This window comes from Oncorhynchus clarkii, chromosome 14 (assembly GCF_045791955.1).
Source record: "Oncorhynchus clarkii lewisi isolate Uvic-CL-2024 chromosome 14, UVic_Ocla_1.0, whole genome shotgun sequence".
NCBI classification, from domain to species: domain Eukaryota; kingdom Metazoa; phylum Chordata; class Actinopteri; order Salmoniformes; family Salmonidae; genus Oncorhynchus; species Oncorhynchus clarkii.
The window spans coordinates 2,827,271-2,840,479 of record NC_092160.1 but is presented as its reverse complement, the minus strand read 5'-3'; the positions used below and the strand labels follow the sequence as shown (position 1 = coordinate 2,840,479).

General features: G+C 43.6%; 1 protein-coding gene across 3 annotated transcripts in view; it reads right to left on the bottom strand.

The window, feature by feature from the left end:
* LOC139366126 (coagulation factor V-like) overlaps nucleotides 1-13,209 on the bottom strand; it is a 60,986-nt gene that overhangs the window by 35,808 nt on the left and 11,969 nt on the right. For 2 of the 3 annotated variants that reach the window (XM_071103251.1, XM_071103253.1), the window contains 2 exons: nucleotides 11,273-13,060; nucleotides 2,775-3,668 (listed from right to left, as the gene is read on the bottom strand). In XM_071103251.1, coding sequence (XP_070959352.1) covers nucleotides 11,752-13,060 — 1,309 coding nt within the window. In that variant the 3' untranslated portion in view covers nucleotides 2,775-3,668; nucleotides 11,273-11,751. Of the gene's footprint in view, nucleotides 1-2,774; nucleotides 3,669-11,272; nucleotides 13,061-13,209 lie in introns of those variants that run through there. The other variant, XM_071103252.1, reaches the window with a different exon arrangement.

Here is a 13,209-nt window from a genome sequence, read left to right as displayed (position 1 = left end):
GAGGAAAACCTGCTGCCATCTGCAAGAATTTGAAACTGTGACAGAAGTTCACCTTTCAGCATGACAACGACCCGAAGCACACAGCCAAGTGGAGTGGCTAAGGAATAAAAAGGTAAATGTCCTTGAGTGGCCGATCAGAGCCCCGACCTAAATCCAATAGAACATTTTGTGGCATGACTTGAAGATTGCTGTCCATTAACGCTCCCAAGGAACTTGACATAGCATGAACAGTTTTGTAAAGAAGAATGACCAAATATTGCCAAAGTTGGTAGAGATTAATGAGGGGGGGGGGGGGTGTGGAGACTTAACCAATTGTGATATTTCTGTTTTGTATTTTTTATATTTTTTCACAACTCTGAGGCACTGACACAATAAAATGTGAAAAAGATTCAACAAGTGTAGACTTTCTATAGGCACTGTATGTATTTGCTTATGATCAATACAGGATTGTTTGTGATCCTGTAGAAATGTGCAGTATTGTGGTATTAATTATACAGCAGTAAATAATATTATATTTTACATATTCTACATGTCATGTTCTATTTCCATGATAAACAGAATGAAACATGGACACTGGGATTTATTAAACAATCTTCCTGGCGTGTGTGTGTTTACGCTTATTAATATCTTACCAATGTATTACAGGATGAGTATCAAAAAGCAATGTTCTCATCAGAATTACACTCCTAAATTGTGTTAAAAGCAAGTCAACTGCAAAATTAGTAATATGGACACAAGATAAAATTCATAGCTTTAATATATACTTTGATTCCTTAATAATTCTTTGTTGTACAGCTGCATTTTCACATTTGAGACATACTCAAATCATTTGGACACACCTACTCATTCCAGGGTTTGTGTTTATTTTTATTACCATTTTATACATTGTAGAATAATAGTGAAGACATCAAAACTATGAAATAACACATATGGAATCATGTAGTAACCAAAAAAGTGTTCAACAAATCACAATATATTTTATATTTTTGATTCTTCTTTGTAGCCACCCTTTGCCTTGATGATAGCTTTGCACAGTCTTGGCATTTGTGGAATTAGTTTCCTTTTTAATGCATATGAGCCAATCAGTTGTTTTGTGACAAGGTAGGGGTGGTATACAGAAGATAGTCCTATTTGGTAAAAGACCAAGTCCATATTATGGCAAGAACATCTCAAATAAACAGAGATAAATGACAGTCCATCATTACTTTAGGACATGAAGGTCAGTCAATTCAGAAAATCCAGGAAAAAAAACTTTGAAAGTTTCTTCAAGTGCAGTCGCAAAAACCATCAAGCGCTATGATGAAACTGGCTCTCATGAGGACCACCACAAAAAAATGAAGACCCAGAGTTACCTCTACTGAAAGGATACGTACATTAGAGTTAACTGCAACTCAGACTGCAGCCCAAATAAATGCTTCACAGAATTCAAGTAACAGACACATCTCAATATCAACTGTTCAGAGGAGACTGTGTAAATCAGGCCTCAATGGTCAAATTGCTACAAAGAAACCACTACTAAAGGACACCAATATGCAGAGGAGACTTGCTTGGGCCAAGAAAAATGAGCAATGGATATTAGCCTGGTGCAAATCTGTCCTTTGGTCTGATGAATTTGAGATTTTTGGTTCCAACCACCGTGTCTTTGTGAGATGCAGAGGAGGTGAACGGATGATCTCCGCATGTGCGATTCCCGCCGTGAAGAATGGAGGAGGTGTGGAGTGCTTTGCTGGTGACACTGTCAGTGATACATTTAGAATTTCAGGTACACTTAACCAGCATGGGGACCACAGCATTCTGCAGCTATACGCCATCCCAACTGGTTTGAGCTTAGTGGGACTATCATTTGTTTTTCAATAGGACAATGACACAACACATCTCCAGGCTGTGTAAGGGCTATTTGACCAAGAAGGAGAGTGAAGGAGTGCTGCATCAGAAGACCTAGCCATCACAATCACCCAACCTCAACCCAATTGAGGTGGTTTGGGATGTGTTGGACCGCAGTGTGAAGGAAAAGCAGCCAACAAGTGCTCAGCATATGTGGGAACTCCTTCAAGACTGTTGGAAAATAATTTCAGGTGAAGCTGGTTGAGAGAATGCCAAGAGTGTGCAAAGCTATCATCAAGGCAAAGGGTGGCTACAAAGAAGAATCAAAAATATAAAATATATTTTGATTTGTTTAACACTTTTTTGGTTACTACATGATTCCATATGTGTTATTTCATAGTTTTGATGTCTTCACTATTATTCTACAATGTAGAAAATAGTAAAAATAAAGAACAACCCTTGAATGAGTAGGTGTGTCCAAACTGGTTCTGTACATCCATGTATGTACCTTATGTTTTTCCAGCTTCTGTCAATTAAGACACATGCAATATATGATTCTAAGGCCACTACAAACACATTTAGATATAGTTTAAACTCAATGGACACAGAGTGAGACTACTTGAGGAGTTAGGTAATTGCTGTGAACTGGTAATACATGTAGCAGCCATAAACAGCAGAAGGGACCAAATGTAGGTAACTAAAATATTGCTTTGCTTAGTGTGCTTTTGTTTACCAGTTCATTTGAAAACATTAAATCTTAATTGAAATCAGTCATATTCTGTGCTTGGTGGAGCTGTAACCATATTACCATTCACATGTATAGTGACAGTACTATTTGCTGGTGAAACATTTATGACTGTGGCATACAGTATATAGTAAGCTCTTCATTTCTTGACCATCTCACACCACTGATGTATATTAAAGTAAACAGTATATCTAATGCATTTAAGCACTGTTATGTTAGCTGTTCTTTATTGAGTATTATAATTTTAAATGTTTATACTATCTCTACAAGGCTACACAAACAATCCCATTCAAATCTGATCAACCCTTTACATTCTGAAGTGGATCACAGTCATTTAACCTGGCATTTGCTTCCTTGACAAAACAAAAATCATACATTTTTTCAAAACAAGTATTCAATTAAGGATTTAGTCACATCAAAACCTTACACTTTCTAAGTTCAATGCATCTGTAGTAAATTGACACAGATGTCTTCACTTTCAACAAATATTCAATTACATCCCTGTTGACATTAAGGAAGCAAATCTAGATTAAATAAACTGGTATTCAACAGTGCACATTATTTCCATAAAGTCAAGTAAAGCTCAGGAATATTGTCATCGCATGGCTAAAACCGTATTCTCTGCATAACAATAAAGACATATGTTGTGCAAAAAGAATTACACAGCCTTAATGCCTTCTTGACATAGAATATGTTTCACATCAAGGCTGCGTTTACACAGGCAGCCCAATTCTGATCTTTTGCCACTAATTTGCCTTTTGACCAATCAGATCTTTTTCACATAATTGGGCAAAAGATCTGAATTTGGCTGCCTGTGTAAACAGCCTAAAAATCACATTGGCATTTTGTTAAAAGGATGAAGTGTAGTGAGAAGAAATGGGAATCGATGAGAGAGAAGAGGTGAGATGTGTGCTGTGTGTATACAATAGAGGGAAACACTGTTCACTACTACAGATCTGGGGGATATTCATTAGTGCACATTGTAGCAAAATGCTTTGCAACGGAAAACAAAAACAAACCTTTCTCATTGGACAAAATCAGGTAGGTCCCTCCATGTTTCGGCCCTTTTGCTTCTATTTCGTTCCTTGTAAATACACCCCTGAAAATATATGTTTTTGTTCAGAACAACACATTCTAACTATTAGCATCTGAGTGTCTTCTTTGCCAAAGAGTATGTAGGCCAGTGGGAATAGTGAGGTCACCCTGACAGTAAACAAATTACTTCCAAACAAATGAATACTGTGAATCACAATACATAAACTAGCATCCTAATGATGTGTATTTATCAACTACAGTGCTGGCCTATGATTTCTATATAATTTCTAAAATAGGATCAGAATAATACTTTGGATTGTACGTTGCTCCTGTATGCTTCCAAGTAAACAAATAAACAACAATAATAATATGTTCCAGTACCTTAACATTTTATTCTAAAAGTCATTAGCTAATAGCACTATTCAGACTGAAATATGATTGAGTATTTGTTATAGTTGTTTAAGGACTATTTATTTCAGATGGCTAGATAAAAACGTACATTTATGAATAAAACTACTGTTCCCTGAAGGAGGGAATGAGGTATAACATACAAATAAAATTACATTTTATTTGTCACATGCGCTGAATACAACAGGTATAGTGAGGTCACCTTACTGTGATGCTTACTTACAAGTCCTTAACCAACAATGCAGTTTTAAGAAAATAGAGTTAAGAAAATATTTACTAAATAAACTAAAGTAAAAAATTAAAAACATACTATGGAGAGTTAACGACCAATCACACCTGAAGCAAACTAAAAACACCCATACATGTCCACCCTCTGGAGCCCCGCCTTCCTGGCTATAACACCGGGGCTTGCATTAATTTCCTCAAATCAGTACCACTACAGCGAACCCAAAACACCCTGACGGCACAGGGCCAAAATATGTTATACCTCGTTCCTTCCTTTAGGGAACATTACTTATATTCATAACTGTACATTCCCTTTCAGTCGGTCACTCGGCATAACATACTATGGGGACATACAATCATACCAAAAGCCGGCTCAGGGGGTACCAAACTAGGAGGCCCACGGCAGCCCAAGCACCAAGGTTCCACAGGCTCCAGAAAGGGGTTATAGAAGCCATATTTTTCCCTAACACTTATCCGAGAGGCATGACCTGTCAGAGCCTCATGAGGCCTGAACTATCAGAGCCCGATATAGATAACCAGAACCTGCAGCAACTTGGTTAAGCGCACTGACACGCTGCCACTGCATAGACCCCACGGTTCCAAGAACAATACTTATTTACCTTACGAGCCTGAAATGTCATAACTTGTACAAGGCACTGCAAGTCCAAAACAACAGAACACCTGTCGTGACTTGGTAAAGCACACATGTGCACTGCATAGCATTGACCAGAGCCCAAGGCTCAAATCTACAGGGAATTGTGGTAACCCTAAAAAAATATATGTTTTATTGTCACGTACTGTACACCGGATAGGTGCAGTGAAATGTGTTGTTTTACAGGGTCGGGTATTCGACCCAGCTACCTTTCGGTTACTGGCCCAACGCTCTAACGGTTACTGGCCCAATTCTACCTGCCGCTGCCTGACAAATGCATACTGCGCACTGCCACCCATCAAGGCAGCCCAAGGCTCAAATCTACAGGAAAACTGTGGTAACCCGGACAAAACGCTGCCTAACATCGACCACGGCGGCCCAAGTCCGTAGACACTACCGGTTCCAAAAAGGCTCCCACAGAGACCCAAGGAGTCTGGAATGCCAGAACTCACACAAGGAGCCGCAAGTCCAAACCAACAGGGCATCTGCTGTGACTTGAAAATTAGCATTTGTGTGCCGCCTCATCAACGAACCACGGCAGTCCAAGGCTCAAACCCACAAGGAAACTGTAGCAACCCGGATAAATGCACAATCTGCGCTCTGTCTAACTCCCGGACCCAGCCATAAGAACACTATGAATCACACTGGGAGCAGTTTTGTCCAAGAGATAAAACCTCACAAAGGCCTGTGGGGAACCCCAACTCGCTGCAGCACAGATATCAATAATCATAATTCCCCTGAACAATGCCCAAGACACAGCCACACCCATAACGGAGCGAGGATGCACACCGCTAGGTAACCCTTGTCTTTTGCTGTACATGCTAATTAGATAGCCTCCACAATCCAATGAGAAAGATGAAAGCAACCTACCCCAATCTGGATTAGCGAAACAGACAAAAAACTGGTCACAAACATGGATATCCTTGAACCTATCCATATACTGTATGTGCGTAAAGCACGCACCAGACACAGGCCATGCAACTTCCTTTGTTCGCTGGAAGCAAACGAAGGAGGTGAGACAGGGAACAGCTGAAAAGCTGCAGGAATTAGGGTTAACCGTTAGGAGCAAAAGGTGCATTAGGACGTAACACCACCTTGCAGGCGCAAACTCCAAACAGGAAGGGTGTACTGATAGCGTGTGGAGATCGCCCCAACGCACTTTGCCGCCAAGGCCATAAGCAGGACAGTCTTCTAGGAAAGGACCTTCAGGTCCACAGACTCCAATGGTTCAAAAAGAGGCTCACACAATGTGTCCAGGATCAAATCCAGGTCCCAGGTCGGTGCCATAGACTTAGACACTGGTCTGAGCCGACGCACGCTTTTCAGGAACCGTACCACCAGAGGATGAAACCCCGGGGTAGAGCCATCAATCCCTACATGACACGCGAAGATGGCTGCCACAAACTTATAGTGTAGAAAAAGAAATGCCCTGCTCATAAAGCTCTTGCAAGAACATCAACATGTCCACCAAAGAGCTCTGTAAATGAGAAAATCCTTTAATCTTACACCAACTCTCAAACGCGCACAACTTAGACGTTAGAGGAAGCTCGTGCCCGACTGTATAGTCATAATCAAGTTTGAGGGTATAAACCCCTAGCCGCCAATTTCAGCCTTTCAGGGGCCAAACCCACATATTTCATATCTACAGTTGTGTATGCCAAACATATCGTGCACCTGGGACAACAGATACCGACAACACGGAGCTCTCCAGAGGTCCCCGCCTAACAGGTGGATGATGGGAACCAGGGTGGTCTGGCCCCCAGAATCAACAACAGACCCTCCTGACAGACCTTTTCAAGGTGGCATGAATGAGGTCCACCGGAGGAAAAGCATAAAGCCAAACCTGAGGCCACTGATGTGCCAAAGTATTCGTTCCCTAGATCCTTTATTGAGAAGAACAAGCAACAATTAGTGGTTTTCTCACAATGTGTAAAGATCTACCTAGGCCTTGCCGAACAGATCCCATATCTGGGCAACCACCGAGGGGTGGAGTTTCCACTCCATTAAGAGAGGACCCACCCTGGAAAGTAGATCCACACCCACGTTGAGAGATCTGGAAGGTATGTCACCCTGAGCAACACGAAACGCCCATTGCTCCCTATGAGCAGATAACGAGCCAGGTTCAAGAAAGAGACTGTTGTCAGAACTTACCAACACATGCTGGCCCTCCAATATCGGAAGAAAGCGCCTTAGTGCTTTCAATAGCTCCAGGTAATTGTCGACCAAATCCCACTTTCCGAGTAGCCCACACACAGCGCTTGTCATCCCAGTGAAAATGCGTCTGTCGTGATCACCCTGCAGGACACTACCCAGCCAATGGCAACAACAGTCGCAGGGTTCTATAAGGAGTTAACACCCTCAGGCACGATGGGGATATCATAAGCAACTGATGGCAATGGCGAGATGCACCCAGACACGTAGCTACGTGAACCAATCGCGGTGAAGCCTCGACTCTAGTAGCCTCAGAAGCGTGAGTAATTTGAACTTGCACTCCTTAAGGTGCTTGTCCAAACCACACAAGTCCAGGATTGGATGCAGCATTCCATTGCTCTTAGGAACTTGGGAATACCGGCTATACCAACCGCTCTGTACTTCTAACACAAGAACCAACCGAATAGCCCACTTCCAAAAAAGTGAGGAAATGTCCTCTCTCAAAACAGGTGCTAGGACACACCCATGGTGACACCTCACATGCCCACCACTGGGCGGAGCACACGGCCAACCTCCCATACATTGTCATCTGCAGGGGCGGAGCACCACCTTGAGGACTGGGATAATGTGGTTATTTTGTCATGTCCTCTCACAGCCACCACTCCCGACAACCTTGTGTCTGACTCAGGGAAGAGACTGATTTATGCTCACATATGGGTGATACCATACTTTTGATACCCTTGGACACCATAGACCCTTGGGTAGAAGCATTGCACTCATTACTGCAAGTTGCTCTGGATAAGAGCGTCCACCAAATTACCAAAATGCAAATGCACAACGTCACCATTGACAAACAAAAGAAAGTGCCCTTGTTTGTCATTCTCAGTGGTGCATGACATCAAGGCCCTGCATATGAAAAAGATCGGGGTCCAGATATCATAACCGAGTCTCCTAGTCATAGAGTTGGACGGGCGTTCACATGCTTTTTCCCAGCAGGAAAGCACTTCTACTTCCTGCTTTTGCTTCTTCTAGGAACGGGACTGCATGGACTCCATTGCTGAGCCAAACACTCCTTCGGCGAAATTGGCTTTCCCAAAACTCATTCTCCCGGCTCCGATAGGTTATTTATGACCAACTAGCATGCAAGCCATGCTCTATATGGGAGCAAAGGACAAGGATTAGCCTCTCTGTTTGCATCAGAGGCCAGGTGGCTAACTAGCGTTCCATACTAGCATGCAAGCGAAACGTGCCCCCTCTAAAACAGTTCCACATTTCATGCAACATGGCTGAATGTGAGTTATTTCAAATCAAAAAACGTAAAGAGAGTCAAGTGACACTTTATCGCAGTCATCACAGGTGGTAAAACTTTCCCCAACCTGGGCTACCTCCGTTGCGAAGGAGAGCCATACCGCCGGCCACTGCTCTGCAGCTCAACGTGACAACTGTGGTAGAAAAATGAAGCTGCCTGAGCTAGCTCATCCACCTCCTTCTCCGAAAACCCCCCAGAACCAGTCAGAGACACCACATCCTTTCCAGAATGCGGTTGCCCTTCAGGGAAGAAGAGAACCCAGCCAACTAGCCCATAGCTTGGCTGGGTTGCCCATCAGGGAATTGAACCCCAGTCCCCTGCATGACGGAGGGGAACAATTCCAACCACAAAACAGCCCCTCTCTCCCAGGCCGCCATTATTAAAACAATTTTTTTTAAAGAAAGGGACTTCTTCAGTAACCCCAATCTAAGAAGCCAACATACAATAGAGTCTAAATTCAGTCTAAATTCAGCCGGTGACACCAGTCACACGAACTAGTCCATGCCAAGGCAGCCTGAGTGTATGTTTCCACCCCAGGCAAACAGGACAGCACTTGTGAGCATCTTTCAATTTTATTGTGAAATCATATGCCATAGGCCATGGTCGGAGGTTCAAATCCAGCAGGTTAGCCTTTTTGACCATCTTACTTAAGCAAGGAAGCACTTGCTACACAAGCACAGCAGAGGTAGTTGGCTTTTTGCAAACACAAAACCTACTCAAGCAACGAAGCATTAGCTACACAAGCAGAGCAGAAAGTAATTAGCTTTTAGCTAACACAAAAACCGATACCAAGACCCAAAACTCGCAACATCTTGGGGGACGAGTACAGAGCCGAATCCAGTAATCTTTGTGTGCTTGTAAATCGAGTGACAAGTTCTCCTTCAGGCGAGCTGAAGAACGGAGAATTGAGGAAATGAATGCGAGCCCAGGTGTTATGGCTAGGAAAGTTGGGGCTTCTGATGGCGAACTTTGCATTTATTGGCCCGTTGGGCGTGTTTTTAGTTTTCTTCAGGTGACTCCTCATAGTATGTTATACCGAGTGACCAACTGAAAGGGAACCTTGAGTTACTCATAGGCAGTTTCTGGCTCTAATTCCATAGTATGGTATATACAGTTGAAGTCGGAAGTTTACATACACTTAGTCATTATAACTTGTTTTTCAACCACTCTACAAATTTCTTGTTAACAAACTATAGTTTTGGCAAGTCGGTTAGGACATCTACTTTGTGCATGACACAACATTTCTTTCAAAAAATGGTTTACAGACAGATTATTTCACTTATATTTAACTGTATCACAATTCCAGTGGATCAGAAGTTTACATACACTAAGTTGACTGTGCCTTTAAACAGCTTGGAAAATTCCATAAAATGATGTCATGGCTTTAGAAGCTTTTGATAGCCTAATTGACATCATTTGAGTCAATTGGAGGTGTACCTGTGGATGTATTTCATGGCCTACCTTCAAACGCAGTGCCTCTTTGCTTGACATCATGGGAAAATTAAAAGAAATCAGTCAAAAAATGTTGACCTCCAAAAGTCTGGTTCATCCTTGGGAGCAATTTCCAAACGCCTGAAGGTACCACGTTAATCTGTACAAACAATAGTATGCAAGTATAAATACCATGGGACCATGCAGCCGTCATACCGCTCAGGAAGGAGATGCATTCTGTCTCCTACAGATGAACGTACTTTGGTGTGAGAAGTGCAAATCAATCCCAGAACAACAGCAAAGGACCTTGTGAAGATGCTGGAGGAAACCGGCACAAAAGTATCTATATCCACAGTAAAAACGAGTCCTATATCGACATAACCTGAAAGGCCACTCAGCAAGGAAGAAGCCACTGCTCCGAACTGCCATAAAAATCCAGGCTACGGTTTGCAACTGCACATGGGGACAAAGATCCTACTTTTTGGAGAAATGTCCTCTGGCCTGATGAAACAAAAATATAACTGTTTGGCCATAATGACCATTGTTATGTTTGGAGGAAAAATGGGTAGGCTTGCAAGACGAAGAACACCATCCCAACCGTGAAGCACGGGGGTGGCAGCATCATGTTGTGGCGTGCTTTGCTGCAAGAGGGACTGGTGAAGCAACATCTCCAGACATCATTCGGGAAGTTAGAGCTTGGTCGCAAATGGGTCTTCCAAATGGACAATGGCCCCAAGCATACTTCCAAAGTTGTGGCAAAATGGTTTAAGAACAACAAAGTCAAGGTATTGGAGTGGCCCTCACAAAGCCCTGACCTCAATCCCATAGAAAATTTGTGGGCAGAACTGAAAAAGCGTGTGTGAGCAAGGAGGCCTTACAAACCTGACTCAGTTACACCAGCTCTGTCAGAAGGAACGGGCCAAAATTCACCCAACTTATTGTGGGAAGCTTGTGGAAGGCTACCCAAAACTTTTGACCCAAGTTAAACAATTTAAAGGCAATGCTACCAAATACTAATTGAGTGTATGTAAACTTCTGACCCACTGGGAATGTGATGAAATAAATAAAAGCTGAAATAAATCATTCTCTCTACTATTATTCTATTCTATTATTCTATTCTATTCTATTATTAGACATTTCACATTCTTAAAATAAAGTGGAGATCCTAACTAATCTAAGACATGGAATTTTTACTAGGATTAAATGTCAGGGAAATGTGAAAAACTGAGTTTAAATGTATTTGGCTAAGGTGTATGTAAACTTCCGACTTCAACTCTATAGAACAGTGGAGGCTACTGAGGGGAGGTCGGCTCATAATAATGGCTGGAATGGAGTACATGGAATGTTATAAAACACATGGAAACCACGTTTGATATCATTCCATTTATTCCGTTCCATCCATTACTATGAGCCGTCCTCCCCTCAGCAGCCCCCGCTGATGTAGAAGAGTTAGAGATCGGACTGACAATAAATTAGAATACACAGATATTACCCGTTATTTGCTGTTGGTCGATTTACACTGTGGTGTAGTTGATTGTTGTTGGGGTTAAAGTTGATTGTTGTAAAATCAGTCTGTGAGCAGTGTTTTCAAAAAAAGTGCACTTGTAGATGGAGGCCTGGGCTTGCACTGTCTGTTGATAATAGAAGTAGTACTGTAGCAGTGCTGTTAGCCACATTATGCAAGCCTTTAAGATCAATACATCTGGATATAAGGTGCCAGTGCTTAGCTAACCACAACTTGTCTATATCAATGAATAAATCACAGCCTTGCTGGTACGCCCCCGCCGTCAAGGTCTAGTTGGTTCCAGACAGCCAGTCTCAGTCTGGTATAGTTCAGTTTTGGCATGGCCTGGTTCGGTTTACCTCCGTAGTATTGCAATATATCCGTTTGTCACAGTTGGGTGTGGCCAGTCTTTCCCCCTCCCCCATCCCAGCGTGTCCTCTCTCTATCTCTCTTTCTCTCTCTCTCTTTCACCACTTGTGCTGACTGTGCACTGATCTCTTCTCCTCCAGAGACACACCCTCCTCCTGGCTGACCCGACAGTCCTTTATGTCCTCCATCTCCACCTCATCATCCTTCCCTTTCTCTGGGGGGCTCTGAGCCACAGCAGGGTCCTCCTCTTCCTCCTCCTTCATTAACTCAGCCGTACGCACCACATAGAACTCCATCTGACTGTCCGGGCTGGCTTTGACTATGGTAACACTCCCCACCTCCAGCTTGTCCTCTAAAGGGCCTCCGCTGGTGGGGGAGATCTTGACGGAGGTTGAGGTGGGGGAGACTTTCATGGGGTCCACAGTGGGGCAGACTTTCACAGGAACAGCAGTGGGAGAAACTTTGTCGGCCCTGACAGTAGCAAGGCTCTCAAACTTGTCCTCTGGCCCTTTCGTGGTGGGTGAGGTTTCGTCCACCTTGACAAAAGTAGTAGTATTCTTTAGAATGCTACGGGGTAGAGTGGTGGGGGACACCATTAAGGGGGTAGGGGCAGGAGAGACATTTAACGGGCTAGAGGAAGGAAACACTTTTCTGGACGACTGGCCAGGGGAGACTTGTATGGGGAAAGGGGTAGGAGAAACATTTAAATGAGTAGGGGAGGGGGACACATTTCTGGAGGACAGGTCAGGTGAGACATTCAAGAGGTTAGAGGTTGGAGAGGCTTGTACAGGGGTAGGGGTAAGAGAGACATTTAAGGCGCTAAGACTAGGGTTATTATATGAGCCTTGGGTAAGGGGTAATATCTCAGGGGTCATGGGGGTGACTTGTACTGGGGTGGTGGTGGGGGAATCTTGCATTGGGGGTGTTAGAGGGGAGACGCCTCTTGGACTCGCGTTGGGAGAGACTGGTACGGGACTCTCTGTGGGGGACACTACAAAAGTGACCCTAGTAGGGTACATTTTAACAGGAGCCATCTCAGTGTCGTCAGGTGCACCAGAGTCCAGGCTGGGCTGGGACGACAGGATCTTCACAGGGCTGGAGGTCTGCACTGGAGCAGCGAAGAGGGGTTCCTCTTCTACCATGGGCTGGCTCAGTGGCACTTTGGCCCCCACTGGATCACTACCTCTGCGTGGGGAGAACAGAACCAGACTCTTCTTCCGCTTGGCCACGATGGGAACCACACCGTTGGTGCTGTCCGTTTTGACGTCTTTGAACATGCTCCGCAGGTTGTACCCCTCCTTCCTCTGGGGGTCGTCCTCATCCCCCTTCTCACTATCCAGAGCCTCCGATTGGTCTAACTGGTCGCCAGACCCCTGATCCTTTTTGTCCATGTGGGTGACTCGGAACCTGTAGGTACACGGACCTCTATTAAGTACATCACTACGATAAGGACATTACATAGCATAACTGTACTCATGTAAAGTACTTAAACACAAACACAAAGGCCTCTGAATCCTCATAATCCTAAATCCTAAACCCCCTAGAGTCGAATGAGC